The sequence below is a fragment of the Chiloscyllium plagiosum genome, chromosome 5 (genome assembly GCF_004010195.1).
Source record: "Chiloscyllium plagiosum isolate BGI_BamShark_2017 chromosome 5, ASM401019v2, whole genome shotgun sequence".
Lineage (NCBI taxonomy): Eukaryota > Metazoa > Chordata > Chondrichthyes > Orectolobiformes > Hemiscylliidae > Chiloscyllium > Chiloscyllium plagiosum.
This window is the reverse complement of record NC_057714.1, coordinates 107,554,310-107,575,466: the sequence shown is the minus strand read 5'-3', so window position 1 is coordinate 107,575,466 and position 21,157 is coordinate 107,554,310. Positions and strand designations below refer to the sequence as shown.

Genomic DNA, 21,157 nt, shown 5'->3' with positions numbered 1-21,157 from the left:
AATGTAATGTTGTCAATTATTTCAAGAGGGTTGGAATATAAAAGCACCGTTGTGCTACTGAGACTTTATAAAGCTCTAGTTAGGCCCCATTTGGAGTACTGTGTCCAGTTTTGGTCCCCACACCTCAGGAAGGAGATACTGGCACTGGAGCGTGTCCAGAGGAGATTCACACGGATGATCCCTGGAAGGGTAGGTCTAACATATGAGGAACGGCTGAGGATCCTGGGATTGTATTCATTGGAGTTTAGAAGATTAAGGGGAGATCTAATAGAAACTTACAAGATAATACATGGCTTGGAAAGGGTGGGCGCTAGGAAATTGTTTCCGTTAGGCGAGGAGACTAGGACCTGTGGACACAGCCTTAGAATTAGAGGGGGTAAATTCAGAACAGAAATACGGAGACATTTCTTCTGCCAGAGAGTGGTGGGCCTGTGGAATCCATTGCCACAGAGTGCAGTGGAGCCCGGGACGCTAAATGTCTTCAAGGCAGAGATTGATAAATTCTTGATGTCACAAGGAATTAAGGGCTACGGGGAGAATGCTGGTAAGTGGAGTTGAAATGCCCATCAGCCATGATTGAATGGCGGAGTGGACTCGATAGGCCGAATGGCCTTACTTCCACTCCCATGTCTTATGGTCTTAAATGCTGTAATTGTATCAGTCTCCACCACTTCTATGGTTGGAGGCATTTAATTAAACAATTGGGTGATAATTGACTGCCATAGCTTTTGAGTACGCTGGGTATATTTCTGCTAATGATGATTGAATGATAAAATATACCTTTTTAGTTGCTGCTAATTTTTGTGGAGTTTTTTCTTAGAAAAGCCAGTCTTTCATTCTGGTCTCCTTCCTATTGGAAAGATGTGAAACTTGAAAGGGTTCAGAAAAGACTGACAAGGATGTTGCCAGGGTTGGAGGATTTGAGCCACAGGGAAAGGCTGAACAGACTGAGGCTATTTGCCATGGAGCGTTGGAGGCTGAGGGGTGACCTTATAGAGGTTTATAAAATCATGAGGGGCATGAATAGGGTAAATAGGCAAAGTCTTTTCCCTGGAGAGGGGGAGTCGAGAACTAGAGGGCATTAGTTTAGGGTGAGAGAGGAAAGATATAAAAGAGACCCAAGGGGCAGCTTTTTCACAGAGGTTGGTGCATGTGGGGAATGAGCTGCCAGAGGAAGTGATGGAGGCTAGTACAATTGTAACATTTAAGAGGCATTTGGATGGGTCTATGAATAGGAAGGGTTTGGAGGGATATGGGCCGGGTGCAGGCAGGTGGGAGGAGTTTGGGTGGGATATCTGGTCGGCATGGACGACTTGGACCGATGGGTCTGTTTCCATGCTGTACATCTCTATGACTCTAAAATCATGAAGGGTATATACTGGGTGAATAGAGACAAGCTTTTTCCCAGGGTGAAGGATTCAATAACGAGAGGTTACGCTTTCAAGATGAGAGGTGGAAAGTTTAAGGGGGATACATGTGGCAAGTACTTCACACACGTCTAGGCATCTGGAACGTGTTGCCAGCAGAGGTGGTAGAGGCAGGCACGGTAGATTCATTTAAGATGCTTCTGGACAGCTGCATGAGTAGGTGGGGTGCAGAGGGATACAGATGCTTAGGAATTGACCGACAGGTTTAAACAGTACATTTGGATCGGCTCAGGCTTGGAGGGCCCAAGAGCCTGTTCCTGAGCTGTAAATTTTCTTTGTTCTATTTGTCCGTTTTGGTTTTAATTCATTTCTTACTGCCCACACAAAGTTATTTTTTTAAAAATTATCGAACGTATAGAATTGAAAAATCTAACCTAATTTTTTTTTTAAAAAACATCAGCTCAAGGACCAAGCTTCAAATGGCAGACATCATCATAGTCAAGTCTGGCTTTATTCTGATGTGCTCACCAGACAAAAATACTTTCAATTAGGATTTCTGAATCACACTCTAAATCATGACCTACAGTTAATTTTCCACATTTCCAACCAATAAGGTCTTCTACCTCTATTACTGCTTAAGCAGATTTCAGTCAGGGATTAAAACTGGTTTAATGTGGTTCATCTACTCAGAAGATGGAACATCCCATTTCCATTGAGAACTAACCATAGAGTCATAGAGATGTACAGCACGGAAACAGACCCTTCGGTTCAACGCGTCCCTGCCAATCAGATATCCTAATCTAATTTAGTCCAATTTGCCAGCACTTGCACTTTTGCCTCCAAACAGTTCCTATTCATATATCCATCTGGGTGCCTTTTAAATGCTGTAATTATACCAGCCTCCACCACTTCTCTAGCAACTCATTCCATACATGCACCACCGTTTGAAAGTAAGTTACCTCTCAGGGGAAAAATTTAAAAGGGACCTTTCACATTAATCCTATGCCCTCTAGTTCTGGACTCCCCCAACCCAGGGAAAAGACCTTGTCTATTTACCCCATCCATGCCCCTCATGATTATGTAAACCTCTATAAGGTCACCCCTCAGACTCTGGCACTCCAGGGAAAACAGCCCCAGTCTGTTCAGCCTCTCCCTATAGCTCAAATCCTCCAACCCTGGCAACATCCTTGTAAATCTTTTCTGAACCCTTTCAAGTTTCACAACATCTTTCCGATAGGAGGGAGACCAAAACGGCACGCAATATTCCAATTGTGGCCGAATCAATGTCCTGTACATCCACAATATGACCTCTCAACTCCTATACTCAATGCTTTGACCAACAAAGGAAATCATACCAAACACCTTCCTCACTATCCTATCTATCTGCGTCTCCACTTTCAAGGAGCTATGAACCTGCACTCCAAGGTCTCTTTGTCAGCAACAGTCCCTAGGACCTTACCATTAAGTGTATAAGTCCTGCCCTGATTTGCCTTTCCAAAAATGCAGCACTTCACATTTATCTAAATTAAACTCCATCTGCCACTCCTCAGCCCATTGGCCCATCTGATCAAGATCCCATATATTCTGAGGTAACTTTCTTCGCTGTCCACTACACCTCCAATTTTGGTGTCATCTCCAAACTTACTAACTACACCTCCTATGTTCACATCCAAATCATTCATATAAATGAGAAAAAGCAGTGGACCCACCACCAAGCCCACCACACCACTGGTCACAGGCCTCCAGTCTGAAAAAACAACCCTCCACCACCACCACCACCACCGTCTCCTACTTTTGAGCAAGCTTCTGTATCCAAATGGCTTGTTCTCCCTATATTCCACATGATCTAGCCTTGCTAACCAGTCTACAAGAGGAATCTTGTTGAATAACTTATTGAAGCCCATATAGATCATATGCATCACCCTGTCCTCATCAATCGTCTTCAAAATAATCAAGTTATGAGCCATTTCCAAATACATGTAAATCCCGTCCTTCAGGATTTCCTGCAACAATTTGCCCATCATAGATGTCAGGCTCATCAGTCCATAGTTCCCTGGCTTTTCCTTACCACCTTTCTTAAATAGTGGCACCACGTTAGCCAATCTTCAGTCTTTTGTCATCTCACCTGTGATGATCGATGATACAAATATCTCAGCCAAGGGCCTAGCAATCACTTCCCTCGCTTCCCACAGAGTTCTAGGATACACCTGCTCAGGTCCTGGGGATTTAACCACCTTCATGAGTTTTAAGACATGCAGCACCACCTCCTCTGTGATGTGGACATTTTTCAAGATTTCGCCACCTCTTTCCCCATATTCTATATCTTCCATGTCCTTCACCAATTCTCTTCTCTTAGGCAGTCCCCTGGGACTAAGGATTACTTCCTTCTTCTTTTAACCCCTTTATCCTTGAAAGTGGAGTCGCAGGTAGATAGGATAGTGAAGGTGGCGTTTGGTATGTTTTCTTTTATTCAGAGTATGGAGTACAGGAGTTGGGAGGTCATGTTGCAGCTGTACAGGACATTGGTTAGGCCACTGTTGGAATATTGTGTGCAATTCTGATCTCCTTCCTATTGGAAAAATATTGCAAAACTTGAAAGAGTTCAGAAAAGAGTTACAAGGATGTTACCAGAGTTCGAGGATTTGAGCTATAGGGAGAGGCTGAACAGGCTGGGGCTGTTTGCCCTGGAGCGTTGGAGGCGGAGGGGGTGACCTTATAGAGGTTTACAAAATTATGAGGGGCATGGATAGGATAAATAGACAAAGTCTTTTCCCTGAGGTCAGGGAGTCCAGAACCAGAGGGCATAGGTTTAGGGTGAGAGGGGAAAGATATAAAAGAGACCTAAGGGGCAACTTTTTCACACACAGAGTGGTATGTGTATGGAATGAGCTGCCAGAGGAAGTGGTGGAGGCTGGTACAATTGCAACATTTAAACGGCATTTAGACGGGTATATGAATAGGAAGGGTTTGGAGGGATATGGGCCGGGTGCTGGTAGGTGGGACTAGATCGGATTGGGATATCTGGTCGGCATGGACTGGTTGGACCGAAGAGTCTGTTTCTGTGCTGTACATCTCTATGACTATGACTATAAAAGATACCTGTTCATTATTCCATCTCTCTATTCCTTTGGTATAATCCACTGGATGTGAACTAGCATTTATAATGGCAACATTTATGAACAAATGAAACACAGCAAATTTACTGATGCACCTGTCCTTCTGATTCACTGAGCATTATGTATAAATCACTGTTTCCATTTTTCCCCTCCTACCTATTTGCATGAATGCAAATAACATTACTGCCAAAATAATTTATGGGTTATTAGATTACTTACAGTGTGGAAACAGGCCCTTCGGCCCAACATGTCCACACCGACCCGCCACCCACCCATACCTCTACCCCTACATTTACCCCTTTAACCTAACACTACGGGCAATTTAGCATGGCCAATTCACCTAACCTGCACATCTTTGGACTGTGGGAGGAAACCGGAGCACCCGGAGGAAACCCACGCAGACACGGGGAGAACGGGTTATGTTGAAGTTTCATCTAGAGTTTAAAATGGTGTACAGTAGAACCTTGATTATCCGAATGAGAAGGGCAGGGAGCATTTTGTTTGGATAACTGATCGTTCAGATAATTGATCTGATTGTAAACAAGTGGTAGTTTATGAGTGCCGGTTATCGAGCACTTCTCGGTTATCCAGCAATGCACGCTATAATGCCGTTTAACTGATAACTGAATGCTGAGTTGCGTAATGCCATTTTTACAGGACCTTATTTGAGATCTTAATCGGATAATTGATGTTCAGATAATCAAGGTTGTACTCTACATTCTTTCAGAACTGAGACCACTGAAAGCTCTTTTACAAGAAAAACCACAAAGCTATTTATGCAGTTTAGTCAAAAACTAGTTGAGCATTCTGAAACTAAGGCATCAATTCAGCATAGGTCAAACTAGCAGCACCCGAGGTATTCCCAGCACCTTCCACGTACCCACTGCCACAATCCCATTACTTTCCCCCAGTGAATCCCATGCCACCAAGTTAAAAATGAATTTCTGCAATCTGAAACACTCCATGGTAAAACAAATGCCTTCCTATCCAGAATCCAAGAATTCCAGTTACCAAGGAAAAGCATAAAAGTTTGAAAATCTCAAAACAGATCAAAAATACGACAGAAGAAAATAGCTTTTCTAATGAATAGGATAATTACTCACTTTTGCTGCCACCTTTGTGAAGTGGAACATTGTTTGTGGCTCTTGTCATTAACATCCTCCAAACTATCAGTACCATCTTGCTTTGCTTGAGATGGGCTCTTCCTTTGTAATATAAAATCTGGAGTCGGGTTGAATCTTTTCAACTCTCCCTGCCCCAGTGAGCTGCGTTCACCACAAAAGCACAAGGCACAGAGCTGTTCATTGCTGCAGAGGGAGCAAAACATTATTATAGCTATACTACATAAAACAAATAATCCCCACCCAATCCCACATTTTAACAAAAATACAAACTCACAAAAATATCCTATTTAGTAAGAAAATAGGATATTTTATAAAAGAGGATAAGCATCTGCAGTTCAATGTGTAAAAAATCTAAAATAGCTCAATTTCTAGTTATATGAAAGTAATGCCCATGCAAGCAATTTCACTGATTGAATATCATTAGGGAAGCTGATAATAGACAAACGATTTATATTCTGTTCTGGTCAAATTAATAAAATAAATACCCAATGATGTTCTTTACTTGTATACCTTTACATATTAGAAGATCTCAGGAACACAACTACAATTGGTTTGAGCAACCCTAGATTTGTGCAAAGTCAAAGCTCCTGGCTCTGTTTATTGTACAGCCATCTGCCCAATACATTTGTAGGTATTAGATGGAAACAGACCCAATTGCACAACCACAGTGAACTAGGCTGCCAAAACTGATGGTTAAGACCATCAGCTGAGTCATTTCCCTGCCTCATGGGCTAAGAGATAAGTTATTGTTAGGTGAATGACAATCTAAGAGGACAGAAAGGGAAGAAACATTAATTAAACTTGACAGAAATTTAAGTTCTTTAACCACTAAGCAAAATGTGGGCTTCATATAATGACATGGATAGTAAGAACACAAGCACTCCAAAGAATAGGCGAGTTGAGAGTGCGGTGCTGAAAAAGCACAGCAGGTCAGGCAGCATCCGAGGAGCAGGAGAATTGATGTTTCGGGAATAAGTCCTTCACCTAAGCTCTCCATATCAATCTGTAAATTTATTTCTTACTTCCCAAACTATTTTGATGTCATCTGCAAATTTGGCTTTATCCTCCCCTATCTATGACTGTAAATAGTTAGAGCCACAAGGACATAACTCTGGGCCACTGCATTAGTTACATCTTGTGCACCAAATAAAAACGCATCAAACATGATGTACCCTTCTTAAAACCATGTTGACTCTGATGGATTGAGATTTGACTTTCCAAACGTCTTGTTATTTCCTTAACAATGGATTATAACAATTTCTGAATGACAGATGTTAAACTAAATCTGAATGATAAGTCAACAATGAGCAAATCAAATAGCTTCCTTACATACACTATTGGTCTGCAGTTAATAGTTGTCAAAAATTGATCGGGCCACACTTCAACATCAAAGAGTTGTTTAATTGTTCACTCTAAGAACTGTCATATTAAAGAAAGGAAATAACCATGCAACATTAAAAGAATTATTTAAGAGCTGCCTATTTTCAGCATTGTCCTTCATAAACTTGATATTTTAACAATTTTATCGGAAAACTTGCAGGAAGGGAAATACTTTGACTCAAAATAATGTACTACCAGTGATATAGATAAAACAAACGAGTTTGAAACAGGTCTTCCCAAAAGAGAGGAAATGGTCTCATCTGAAACTATTAAAAAGCAGTCTTTTGGATATCTATTCCATGTCCTCCCTGTGGACATCACCCGATGGGGTAAGACAGCAAAACAGATATCCAACATTTATAAACTAACAATTTAGTAAAATTATTCTAGCTAATTTAAATTTAACAGAGATGAGTCTTTTGCTGCTCAGGCAAATCTCTAGACAGGCTACTTCTTAATAAACAAAAATAAAAATGCAAATTCATGTATGCAGGGGACATTTTGTTTAGATAATTTTTTTTAAATTACTTATCCAGAGGAGCTGTTAACAAATACTGCAGCATACACAGTCTGTTGCCTGTTTGAAATGCTTTGAGGAATTGTAAAAAAAAGCCTATTATAGAAAAAGGTATTTTGCAAATACCACAAAGGACTAATTAACGTACTGTATTTTATCAGTAATAGTGCTACATTGTGTGTTACGATAGGAGACTAGTATATAATTATGGAAACAATCCACATGAATTTGTGGAGTCAACTAATATATCCACTTGCCAATTTTTTTTTACCCTTTGATTTTTCTTGTACATAAAACCTGTTCTCAAAAGTAGGAGTGGCATATTCCTAGTTATTGAACTGATTGGGACTTGTCACTGAACCACTGCTGTCGTTATCAATAACTGTTAATAATATAACATACAATCTGTTTCAAAAAATTGTTTCAAAGTGTGCAATGTTGGAATTTTAACTTCAAACCTCTGGTTCACTCATCAATAATCCTCTATTACACCAACCCATTGCAACAAGAGGGGAAAGAAAATTTGATATTATCCTCTCCAATTTGCTTGTTGTGATGTATCATTCATCATGACATCTTTGGAGGAGACAAAGTTCTAGCTTAACTCTCAACCGTGTTGTGTGGTGCTACCACTGTGCTAAATAGAACATACTTTGAGCAGATCTTGCAACTCAAGCCTGGGCATGATGCAGTGCTATGGGCTATCAGCAACATCTAAAATTGCCTCTGCAAATACATGACTAACTATGTCCTCCAACTTTACCACCACCACAAAGTCAGTGGAATCAATCCTGGCTAAATAAAGAGCACAGGAGGGCATTAAGCATACCTAAAAATGAGGTGTGAACCTGGTGAAGCCACAGCACAGGACGTGTATAAATACAGCATTATTAGCAAGACACTGTGCTCCCACAAACATCGGTTTAGATCTAAGCTCTGCAGCGTGCCATGGGGCCAGTCGTAAATGGAGAAGGACAATTAAAGAGCTCACTGGAGGAATCAGTTCCAAAAATATCCTAATCCTCAATGATTGGAGAGTACAGCACATCGGTGAAAACAACAAGGCAGCCACATGTGCAACAATCTTCAGCTCGAAGCGTGAAGTGGATGATCATTCTGGCATCCTCTAGAGGTCTCTACATCTCAGATGCAAGTCTTCAACCCATTTAATTCACACCATGTGATATCATGAAATGGCTGAAGGCACTGGATACTAGAAAGGCTTAGGGCACTGACAACATTCAGGCAACAGAGGGCATGATCTAGAACTTGCCATATCGCTAACCAAGGTGTTCCAATATTTCAGGACAGATTCCACTCAACTAAATACTGCCTTATCAATTTACTTACATTCATCAGCCAAGTGACAGAAAAAGATCACCAACAATGATATTAAGCAGCAGTTGCTAAGGAACAACTGATTCAGTGCAGCCAGTTTTGGTTTGACTAGGGCAGCTCCTGTCCTCATTATAGCTGTGGTCCAAAGCAGCTGAACTGCAGAGATGAGGTGAGAATGTCTGCCTACAACATCAAGGCCACATCTGACTGTGACATCAAGGAGTCCCAGCAAAACTACTGACAATGGAATTAAGGGGAAATTTCTCTGCTGATTGGAGTCATATGTAGCATAATGGAAGATGCTGTTGTTGTTGAAAAGCATTTGTTTCTGCTCTAGTGCATCATTGCAGGAGTTTCTCAAGTAGTGTCCGAGGCTTAATCATCCTCAATTGCTTCATCAATGACCTTCCCTTCATCTTAAAGTTAGAAGTTAGTAATAACATTACACCAGTTGCAACTCCTTAATACTAAAGCTGAGAATGCCCAAATGCAGCAAGCCTCAAAGCCAGGCTTGGGTTGACAAGTGACACAGAACATAGTATGGTACAGTACAGTACAGCACAGCAAAGCACAGGAGCAGATCTTTGGTCCACCATCTCTACACTGATAATGATGCCATTCTAAACTAATCCCATCTATTTGCACATGGTCATATCCTTCTATTCCCTGAATATTCACGTGCCTTGTCCAAGTGTCCCATAAAAGTTGATATCATATCTACTTCTATTACCTCCCCTGGTAACAGATTCCAGGTACCTACCACTCTCTATGTAAAAGAAAACTTGCCCCTCTCATCCTCTTTAAATTCCCCCCCTGACCTTAAACACCTAGTATTTGACATTACCACCCTGGGAAAAATACTCCCAACTATCCACCCTGTTATGTCTCTCAATTTTATATACTTCTATCAGGTCATCCCTCAGCTTCCGATACCCAGCAAAAACAATTCAAATTTGTCCAATCTCTCCTTATAGCTAATGGTCTCCATTCCAAGACATCATGGCAAATTTCTTTTCCATCCTGTCCAAAGCCTCCACATCCTTCCCAGAGTGTGGCAATCAGAATTGCACACAATACTCCATCAGTGTACAGCTGCAACATAACTTGCCAACTCTTATGTTCAATGCTTTGACTAATGAAGGCAAACATGCCATGTGTCATATGTCTTCTTTACCATCTTATCCATTTGCGTTGCCACTTTCAGGGAGGTATGGACTTGCAACCCAAGATCTCTATTTATCAATGCTCCTAAGGGTCCTGCCATTTACTGGATACTTTTCTCTTGCATTTAACCTCCCAAAATGCATTCCCTCACATTTGTCTGGATAAAAATCCATCTGACATTATTCCATCCAACCTTCCAAGTTATCTATTTCCTGTTGTATCTCTTGACAATCTTCCTCACCGTCAATATCTGCACCAATTTTCATGACACCTACAAACTTAATCAGACCACCGGTGTTTCATTCAAATCATTTATACATATTACAAAGACAAGGTCTGAACATTGATCCTTGTAGAATACAAACCTCCAGTCAGAAAAATAGAATCATAGAATCCCTACAGTGTGGATGCAGGCCCTTTGGCCCAGCAAATCCACACCTACCTTCCGAAGAGTATCCCACCCAGATCCATTCCCCTATTACTCTACATTTACCCCTGACTAATGCAACTAACTTACACATCCCTGAACACAATGGGCAATTTACCTAACCTGCACATCTTTGGATTGTGGGAGAAAACCGACACAGACTCAGGGAGAATTTTCAAACTCCACACAGTCACCCAAAGCTGGAATCGAACCTGGGTCTCTGGCGCCGTGAGGCAGCAGTGCTAACCACTGAGCCATCATGACACCCCAACAGCCCTCCAGGACTACCTTCTGTCTTCTATGACCGAGCCAATTTCGTATCCAACTTGCCAATTCACTGTGCATCCTATCCGAATTAATCGCCTCGACAAGGCTACCACAGGACCTTATCAAATGCTCTAGTGAAGTACATTTATACTACATCCACTGCCCTACCCTCATCCATCATTTTCATTACTCCCTCAAAAGCTCAGTCAAGTTTGTGATGCAAGATCTCCCCTGCACAAAGTCATGCTGATTATCCTTAATAAAATCCATTCTTTCCAAATGCGAGTAAATCCTGTCCCTGAGAATCTTCTCCAAAGACTCACTGGCCTGTAATTTTCTGGATAATCCCTGGATCATTCCTTTTTAAACAAAGGAAAAACTTTGGCTATTCTCCAGTCACCCTGGACCTTGTCTATGGCTAAAGAGAATAGCAAAATCTCTGTCAAGATCCTAGCAATCTCCTCCCTTGCCTCCCTCAGTATTTTGGGATAAGTCCCCAAAGCCTGGTGGGATTTATCTACCTTAAATGTTTTCAAGAGACCCAATGCACCTCTTTAATATCAACATGCCCTCGAATATTAACACAACCTTTAGTCTTACCATCATCATCTATGTCCTTTTCTTTGGTGAATACTAATGCAAAGTACTCATTATGGACCTCAACCCACTTGCTCTGGCTCTACATATAAACTCTCTTCTTTGTCCTTGAGCGTACTTAGATTATTTACAGTGTGGAAACAGGCCCTTCGGCCCAACAAGCCCACACCGACCTGCCAAAGCGCAACCCACCCATACCCCTACACCGAACACTACGGGCAATTTAGCATGGCCAATTCACCTAACCTGCACATGTTTGGACTGTGGGAGGAAACCGGAGGAAACCCACGCAGACACGGGGAGAACGTGCAAACTCCACACAGTTGCCTGAAACGGGAATTGAACCCAGGTCTCTGGCGCTGTGAGGCAGCAGTGCTTAACCACTGTGCCACCCACAAAATCATGCTGATTATCTTTCTCTATCCGTTCCTTAGCTTTGCTTTTCCTCCTAATGCAAGACTAAAATGGTTTGGTATTCTCCTTAATCCTACTTGCAAAAGATATTTCGTGGCCTCTTTTAGCCCTCCTAATTCCTTGATTAATTTCTTTCCTGCTTCCTTCGTATTGTTCAAGGGACTTGTCTGATTTCAGTTTCCTAAATTTTACACATGCTTCCCTTTCCTTTTTAACAAAACTTTCAATTGTCCTTATCTTTCATCCACAGGTGGTTCTGAACAAGCAAGATACTGACTGTCCCCAACAAGCCTCCTCAGTATCCCTACTGTGCTATAGTATAATCCCATCAAGGGATCACCCCTTCATATTTCTGAGTTCCACCCATTATAACTTCAGTCGTCAAACCCCTAAGAACATACTCTAAGTTCATAAAACTCCCAAAATTACAACCCTAAAGGTCTTGCTTTTCAACTTTTCACTTAACTTTTAATCCCCTTTGCAAAGGGGATACAATATGGACCATGATCTCTGCCTGCTCACCTTCCTTCCTGTCCCCAGAGACACACTTGAACCTGATACTAGGGAGGCAACATGCCATCCTAGAGTCACATTTGCTGCCACACAAACACATATTTGCACTTCTAACTACAGAGTCCCTTATCACAACTATTCTCCTACACTTCGACCCTCAAATACAAGTAACATTCGCACCACACAAGTGCCAGGCAATGACCATGTGTTCAACAAAAGAGATTATCACCATCCCTTGATATTCAATGCTATTTCCATCACTGAATCTCCCACTACCAACATCCTGGAGGTTACCTTTGACTAGAAACTGATTTGAACTCGCCATATAGACTCGCTGTCATTGGCAGTCCCTTGTAGATGAAGGTGAATCTCTTCCACTCTCAGGGTGAGTCCTTAGGTGGCTGTACAGTCCAATGCAGCTTCCACAGGCTCTGGTAGTAGGAGCAGGTGGTGGTCACAGAAAGGGGTGGGTGGGGCATTGGGGTGGTAGCATGCTCCTTATACTGTTTTTCCTGGCTACAACCATGGCAACAAGAGCAGGTTAGAGACTTTGAATCTTATTGAGAGTAGTTCCACCTCCTGACTCCCCAGAGCCCATCCACTTGGATGAGTGAAATTCAAACAACAAACAGCTTGACAACTGGGTGGCAGAAATCCATCAAGGCTCTTAGAGAGCCCCTTCCAGACTCAAGATCACTACCATGTAGTTGACCAAGGACAGCAGATATATGGGAACACCATCACCTGCAGGTACCCTTCCAAGCTAATCACTACTTTGACTTGTAAATATATCGCTGACCCTTCAATGTCAAGCATTGTACCTTTACCAAATAGATTGCAGCTGTTCAAGATGACAGCTCACAACCATCATCTTGTGCATTCGATTATGGGCAATAAGTACTTACCCAGCCCACGAATCCCACATCCTCAAATTAATTTTCAAACCTGAAGCAACAATGGATCTATTAATTTAAAAAAACTAACAGTAAGAAGCTAATGGACTAATAGTTAGTGATGTAATTTACTTTTAAAATATCTTGCTTATTTACAAGAATGTTGTTTGAGACTACAATTTGGCATAGCTGTACCTCACCAACTTGCATTTATACAGCACGGTGGCCCAGTGGTTAGCACTGCTGCCTCACAGTGCCAGAGACCCGGGTTCAATTCCCACCTCAGGCGACTGACTATGTGGAGTTTGCACATTCTCCCCGTGTCTGTGTGGGTTTCCTCCAGGTGCTCCAGTTACCTCCCACAATCCAAAAATGTGCAGGTTAGGTAAATTGGCCATGCTAAATTGCCCGTAGTGTTAGGTGAAGGGGTAAATGTAGGGGAATGGGTCTGGGCAGGTCGGTGTGGACTCGTTGGGCTGAAGGACCTGTTCAGGGCCTAATCAGCACCTTTAAAACAAGAGCTGGAAATGTGTTGCTGGAAAAGCGCAGCAGGTCAGGCAGCATCCAGGGAACAGGAGAATCGACGGTTCGGGCATAAGCCCTTCTTCAGGAATGGGGAAAGTTTGTCCAGCAGGCTAAGATAAAAGGTAGGGAGGAGGGACTTGGGGGAGGGGCGTCGGAAATGTGATAACCTCTCCGCCCCCACCCCAGTCTGACCTATCACCCTCACCTTGACCTCTTTCCACCTATCACATTTCTGACGCCCCTCCCCCAAGTCCCTCCTCCCTACCTTTTATCTTAGCCTGCTGGACAAACTTTCCCCATTCCTGAAGGGCTTATGCCCGAACCGTCGATTCTCCTGTTCCCTGGATGCTGCCTGACCTGCTGCGCTTTTCCAGCAACACATTTCCAGCTCTGATCTCCAGCATCTGCAGACCTCACTTTCTCCACCTTTAAAACAAGTACATGTCTGTGATGCATTTTGGAATAATGACAGACAAAAGAAGAGAGATTCAGACAGGCAACTGAACATTTTGTCAAAACTAGTAAACTTCAAGGGATATCTTAAAAGGAGATGCAAAAATATGGAAATGTTAAGGGAGAAAATTCCAGTGCTTAGAATTTAGGTAGATGAATATTAGTACATGTAGAAGATCCTTTATCTGAATATCCAAGAACTGAAAAGCTCCGAAATCAGACGGGTTTTTTTGCGAAGCTTTTTTATCATTAACAAGGTTGTTTGGCGAGCAAACAGTTAACCCAAGTCGACACCCACTCTGTGTGTCACTCAGATGCACACCCACTCAATGTGTGTCACGCAGATGCAACACGGGGGCGCATGGCCAAGCATGTTCTTAGTTAGAAGCCTGCTTGCCGGTAAGATTTTTAAAAATTTCACCATTAAGCTGTCACTATTCTGAAAACCGAAAAATTCCGAATTCCGAAAAACAGCTGGTCCCAAGCATTTTGGATAAAGGATCTTCTACCTGTAGTGGGAGGTGGTTGCATGAGGCCAGAACTCAATGGACAGAAGAGGGTACTAGGAGGATTACAGGCCTGTGGATATTTAGAAACAGGAATGAGACGCACCATGGGAGATCCAACCACAAAAATGAGAAGGCTAAAACTGTATTCAAATTCATCAATGCCTCAATGCAGGTGAGACTAAATCAGAGAGTAAATGAAGATATTACAATCTAGTGTTACAGAATTAACATCCTGAACTAACAGTCAGCTGGTTAAGTGTTCTTAAATTGAGGTTTATGTGGCAATCAATTCAGTAGTGTTCAAATAACTAAAATTGGTTTATACGTTAAATCTGGCAAAATTAATTGGCAATAGTATATCACAGAAAATAGTAATTTAGATATTAACCAAGCTATTCGGTTTGTATTTTAATGTGGGTACAGCATAGCTGTTAATTTCTTGGTGTTCTAATGTGCACGATCATCCAGCTGTGACAGCTCATCCAACTCAAATTTTCTGAGCACCAAATAACATTTAAGCATTCTGCAAACCAAAAGGAAAGCTTCCCATCCAATCCATCCCACCCGAAAGAGGTTTGGTCATCCTGTTGCATAATTGTTTCGCCCCTATACCGGTTGTTGTGGGACACTTAATTAAATAGTTTGAAAAATAATTTTTTGAAACACTTGCACATGTATAGAGCAGTCTGAATAAATAAGTTCAGTTTCAGTTTCAAACTTATCAAGACTCCACTGGGCATCATGCAATGGTTATGCAGATTACAGCTGCACGTAAGCCAAAGCAAGTTGGCTATGATATATTATGGGGTTGAGGAGGGAAGCAGTATATGATAGGAAGAAAACAGTAACCACTGTCCCTTTCACAACCCACCTTAAACAAATGCAGCAGTATCATAAATGAATGGAACATGCCACTGGAATTGTGACAAAATGAAGTGAAACAAACAAGCTATACATTCAAGTGAAGGACTTGACAAAGAATTTTGAGAAAAACCTCTGACTAATCTTACAAACATATACACTTTGAAAAGCTATAAAGGATTAACTGAAAAAGCCATCAACATTAATTGACCAACATTTCTCATTCTAATCAAGCAAATTTCAATGTCTCAGAGTGAGTAATTCTAGTTGGTCTGATCAGGTCTGGTGGAGCATTCCAAATTTGAATTATGAGAATATGACTCAGCATTGCTTGTTCTGACCTGGTTTTTGTATCTAGGTTGACTGAGGTTATGGAGCTGGCAGAGTCTTCAGATATTGAACGCTGCAGGAGAGATGATTGTTCATTGGTCTCCATTTCTGTAAGGATATCCTCCTCCAGTGAGTCATCTTTAATATCTGTTAAGGAAAGTAAACCAAACAGTTCCAATGGTATCAAATGACGATCCAAACTATCCAGTATATTTCCACCGATACATTACAATCCATAATTTGTTTTACCCGAAAGACAATATTAGATAATAGATTAAAAGGACTAGGCTTTGTTTAAAATGTAGCATAACACAGATTAATGACGCCACGTACTAATGCAAAAATGTTTTCCATTCTATCCATGAGCCTCATGATTTTATATACATTAATCAGAACTCTCACAACGAACCCCCCAATTGAATAGAGTTATAAGCATTACAAAGAGTATGTACGGAAAACTCTGGAATTGGGAGTTGAAGATTTCTTTTTAGTGGGAAGCAGCATAAGAAGCATTTCAACCATATTTAACCAACAAGTTTTTCATAACAATCGCAGTACTTGTGGAAGACAATGTTTCAATAAGATTAAAATCAACTACAATTTTTAGTTCTCTGTTAAAGACAGATCAAGGCTCAAGTCACAAACTTAAGTATCATTCTAATGTAGCTTTCTTGTTCACCAGTGTTTAAATTTTGCATCTTTCATGCAGTCTCTTAATAAAAAACATACTGGTATGTGTCAACATAGGGAGAAAATTTAGATGAGATCACTCCTAACATATTGCTATTACTACAATTATTTGGGATCAGATTTCAACAATCATACTAAAGATCAAGGAGACTTTCTTTCTGTAAATCAATCATATTCACCTACTTTCATTCTCTTATCATCTGAAACATACCCAATTATTCTTTTTATACAGTAGGAGTCTGAACTTTTGCAGTAGTTTATTCTGTATACCTTTTACTATTACAAAAATGTTTTAACTTACTTTCTTCCATACTTGTAAAACAAAAATGACTTAATATTTGCACCTTTTGTTACAATAAACAAGATACCGGAATAAATTGCCCTTTGCATAACATTTCCCATTAGAAATTGGCATTACATGCTAGCCTTAACCACAATTCACACATCTCAACAATTAATTTTTTTTAATTTGAATCCACAGCTGCATGTAACTGCATGAGATCAATCTTGTGACTCAAAAATCACATTTGGAATGGAACTATTAAATGAGCTCCCTTTCCTCGATGCCCTAATTGAGAAGTTGACCAGACAGCCCTCTAGGTCAGGCAGCATCCAAGGAGCAGGAGAATCGACGTTTCGGGCATGAGCTCTTCTTCAGGGATGATTCCTGAAGAAGGTCTCATGCCCGAAACGGTGATTCTCCTGCTCCTTGGATGCTGCCTGACCTGCTGCGCTTTTCCAGCAACACATTTTCAGCTCTGATCTCCAGCATCTGCAGTCCTCACTTTCTCCCAGACAGCCCTCTACTCCTGTCCATCATCAACCTACACCGTCAGTATGCATACTGGGATCCATACAATTTCATTCACTGTAGATATTTTTCAACAACCCATTCAGACATGTTATGACACACCCCTGCTGTAGGTGGGACTTGAAACAGAACCTTTTAGCTCAAAGATAGGGTCATTACCACTGCACCACAAGAGTCCCTTTCATTCATGAGAAGAATTGGTCTTATTGGCAACTTCATACGTAGGACCTGAGCTACTTATACACCATGCAGGTTTGATGCTGAAATAGGGCATATCATCTCCTGCAGGATAAAGGCTAACCTGATCAGATAATTTCTAACTATATATTGTGCAAACTCATGGAAGGTTACATAGTTGTCTTGATTCTGACCAATGCTCAGATTAATCTGGAAGAGTAAGGAATCTTAAAAGTTCAAGCAAAGATAAAGCTAGCTGTTTCATGCTGCTATGCAGTAGAAACACAAGGAATGTTTACCATTAACAGAATGTTATCAAACTAAAAAGACATTCTGCCTATCATACAAATGAGCTATGTGGTATAAGCATTTCAGGGCCTCCGTGATGCCAGATATGAAAACTGTACATCCCAGAGAATGGTGATTCTCAACAAGCAGTATGTCCTTTTGGTGTTTCTCAACAAGCAAGATACTGACTGTCCCCAATAAGCCTGTGCTTGCAAAATTCACAACTATGTCTATCATTAGAAGTGATTCAGCAACTGGACAACATTGCCTAGATGATGCTAAATGAATGAGGGACGACAACAACAACAACGAGTCAGTCAGGAAAACTAGAAACATTAATATAGAGGGTCCTGTTCTTTACAGTCAGAAGGAAGATGTACATGTCCTGCACTTGTTTCAATTCAACAAAACAGGTAACTGCCATTTGCTAGTTCAGCTCTCGGGGAAATACCCTCACAAATTAGTCAATCTGCCTGTTGAAAATTTAAACAAAGCCTGATGGAAACTGGCAATGAGTATTAATATAAGCATTCTTGGTGGCTACACCTCTACCAACTGCCAACCAATTGTGTCAGGCAACTGACTGTGTGGAGCTTGCACATTCTCCCAGTGTCTGCGTGGGTTTCCTTCAGGTGCTCTGGTTTCCTCCCACAGTCCAAAAAATGTGCAAGTTAGGTGAATTGGCCATGCTAAATTGCCCGTAGTGTTAGGTGATGGGGTAAATGTAGGGGAATGGGTCTGGGTGAGTTGTGCTTCGGCGGGTCAGTGTGGACTTGTTGGGCCGAAGGGTCTGTTTCCACATTGTAAGTAATCTAATCTAATCAATCAGTAATCTAATCAATCAATCAGTACTTTCTTCTCATGTATGGTTGTTTTCCCTTTGAATTTATGTTATGATATGTTCTAATGAGTGCACACAAAAAATTTTGACAAAACATATCTATTTTCAGCAAAACTCAAATTCTGTACTACCAAATGACAATAATTTACCTAAAAAGATGCAAATCGCCTTTGAAGACAAACCTGGGTTTCAAAGGCAGCATCTATAACTGCATTGTTAACAAAACTGCACCATCATGGTTCACTGAATTCCTGGACAGAAACAAGGCAGATTTTCTCATGTGAGCCCATGCAGAACTACAAGCTTAGAAATCCAGACCAGCCAAGCAAAGCAATGTAAAATGTCACTAGTGAAGGTAATGAAGGAAATTTGAAGCAATCAGACAAAAAAAATTCTCATTTATGTACATTTGGTAATACAGTTCCTTATTGGTCATTTCAATTGTTAGTTAGTTTCAATTTCAATAATTTAGATCAACAACTATTACTAATGGTGAATATGATTTAGAAAATATGGCATTTCAGTAACAGACAACTAAAGTATGAAATTTAGCCCAATCTTCACACTTTCAAAATTCAACTTGGGTTGATAATTCAACCATAATGTGATCACTGCTACTCAAGGATGCCTTTATATCAAGGTCTGAATTAATCCTGTCACTCAACACAGTACCAAACACAGAATCTACTGCTTGAAAAAACTCTCAAAAGCATTCTATAAACTCATTCAGGTTACCATGACCAATCTAACTTTTTTATAGATTAAAGTGATGACTGCCATCCCTATATCACAAGCAGCCAATATTTCATCATGTATACATCATCATACATTGTGGTTACTGTTAGGGGCCTGTAGATTATTCCCACTAGCAGGTAGACTAGCATCTTCAATTGTACCTCATCTCCAAACAGAATGATCCCACTTTCCCCAGCACTGGTGCCAATTATCCACAATCGAACACTGACCTCCCACATCAGGCTTTCAGACTTGCATTTATTTTTCTAATTTTATTTACCCTGTGCCATTTTCACATGCCTCAAGCAGTCATCCAGAGATTACTCTTAAGGTTCTGCTTCCTAATGTAGCACCTAGTTTCTCATGTTCCCCAAGCACAACCTCTTTTCTAGTACCACTGACATAGGTAGCTCTATGTCATAACACCTCTATGTTATTGATACTAATATCAATCACACTTTAATAGTAAGTATTTAGCAAAATAACAGCACAATTCAGGACATAAACTACCGCTATGGACAGACACAAAACTGATGTAGGCTCAAATGTGAAGTGATGCACTTTGGAAGAAACAAGATAGGAGGCAGCATGATGTAAGTAGTACTATTTTAAAGGAGATACATGTAGAGACTTGAGGGTGCATATTCATCAAAACCTGAAGAGTGGCAGGAGAAGCTGATGATACACTAAGGTATATCAGGTACTTGACTATGCTAACTGAATACAAAAACAAAAGGAAGCAAATGGTTACACCTTGACAGTCAACAATGAGGAATTGTCTAAAGTGTTATGTGGCACCGCAATTGAGGATGACTATCAAGGCCTTAAAAAGGGTACAGAGGATTAACATTGAGAGTGTGATACCAGGGATGAGGGATTTCAATTGTTTGGAGAGGCTGGAAATACTGGGATTATCCTGCCCAGCAGTTGTGTTGAGACTGGATAATGATGTCAAAATAACGAGCAGTTTTGATAGAGCAATTAAGGAGAAACTGGTTCCTTTTTATAAATATTTAAAAGGTACTCATGGGGTAAGGAGGAATATCTTATCCATGTGAGTTAGGATCTAGAACATACTCCATGAAAGCATAATCAAAATCCAATGTTTTAAAAGATCATGGATTTGAAGGTATTTTGGGAGAAAGGTGTGGGGCTAAATTGAACAGTTTTTCCAAGAGCCTGCCACGGGGAGGTAAGGTGGAATAGCATTTACCTTTCCTGCACACCAGAAGAGGACAACAGCACCCTATTTAACAGGCAGTTACTGGATTCACAAGACCTATGTGGGAAGTTCAAAATGATAGTTTTTTAAAAATCAGGTATGCTAGTAAAATTATTCATTCTGGGATAGAAAGCAGTGCGTCTTTCGACTCTAGCTTCAACAAGATTTTCTGACAAGATAAATTCATAATCCAAACAGTGCAGGGACTGTAATATAAAATTTAATTCAGAAGTTAGGTCCCTGTACTATTTGAGTTATGAGTCAAGAGTGTGTTGCTGGAAAAGCACAGGTTAGGCAGCATCGGAGGAGCAGAAGAATCGGCATTTCTGGCGTAAGTCCGAACTGTCGATTCTCCTGCTCCTCGGATGCTGCTTGACCTGCTGTCTTTTCCAGCAACACACTCTGGACTCTGATATCCAGCACCTGCAGTCCTCACTTTCTCCTATTTGGATTATGAGCCTATCTTGTCAGAAAATCTAAATGAATCTGAACCTTCAAGAGAATCACAAGATAACTCCTGAATATATTCAAATCAGGGATCAGCAAGCCTGATACTATAAGGGAAGATAATGCATCTTGCTCAAAATAATAAAGGCAC

At 40.9% G+C, this 21,157-nt stretch overlaps 1 protein-coding gene across 1 annotated transcript in view; it reads right to left on the bottom strand.

Moving 5' to 3' along the window:
- Window positions 1-21,157, bottom strand: part of kmt2ca (lysine (K)-specific methyltransferase 2Ca) — a 502,252-nt gene that overhangs the window by 295,756 nt on the left and 185,339 nt on the right. The window contains exons 4-5 of the mRNA XM_043691052.1: window positions 15,807-15,942; window positions 5,587-5,790 (exon numbers count right to left, since the gene is read on the bottom strand). Of these exons, the coding sequence (XP_043546987.1) occupies window positions 5,587-5,790; window positions 15,807-15,942 (340 nt within the window). The remainder of the gene's footprint in view (window positions 1-5,586; window positions 5,791-15,806; window positions 15,943-21,157) is intronic.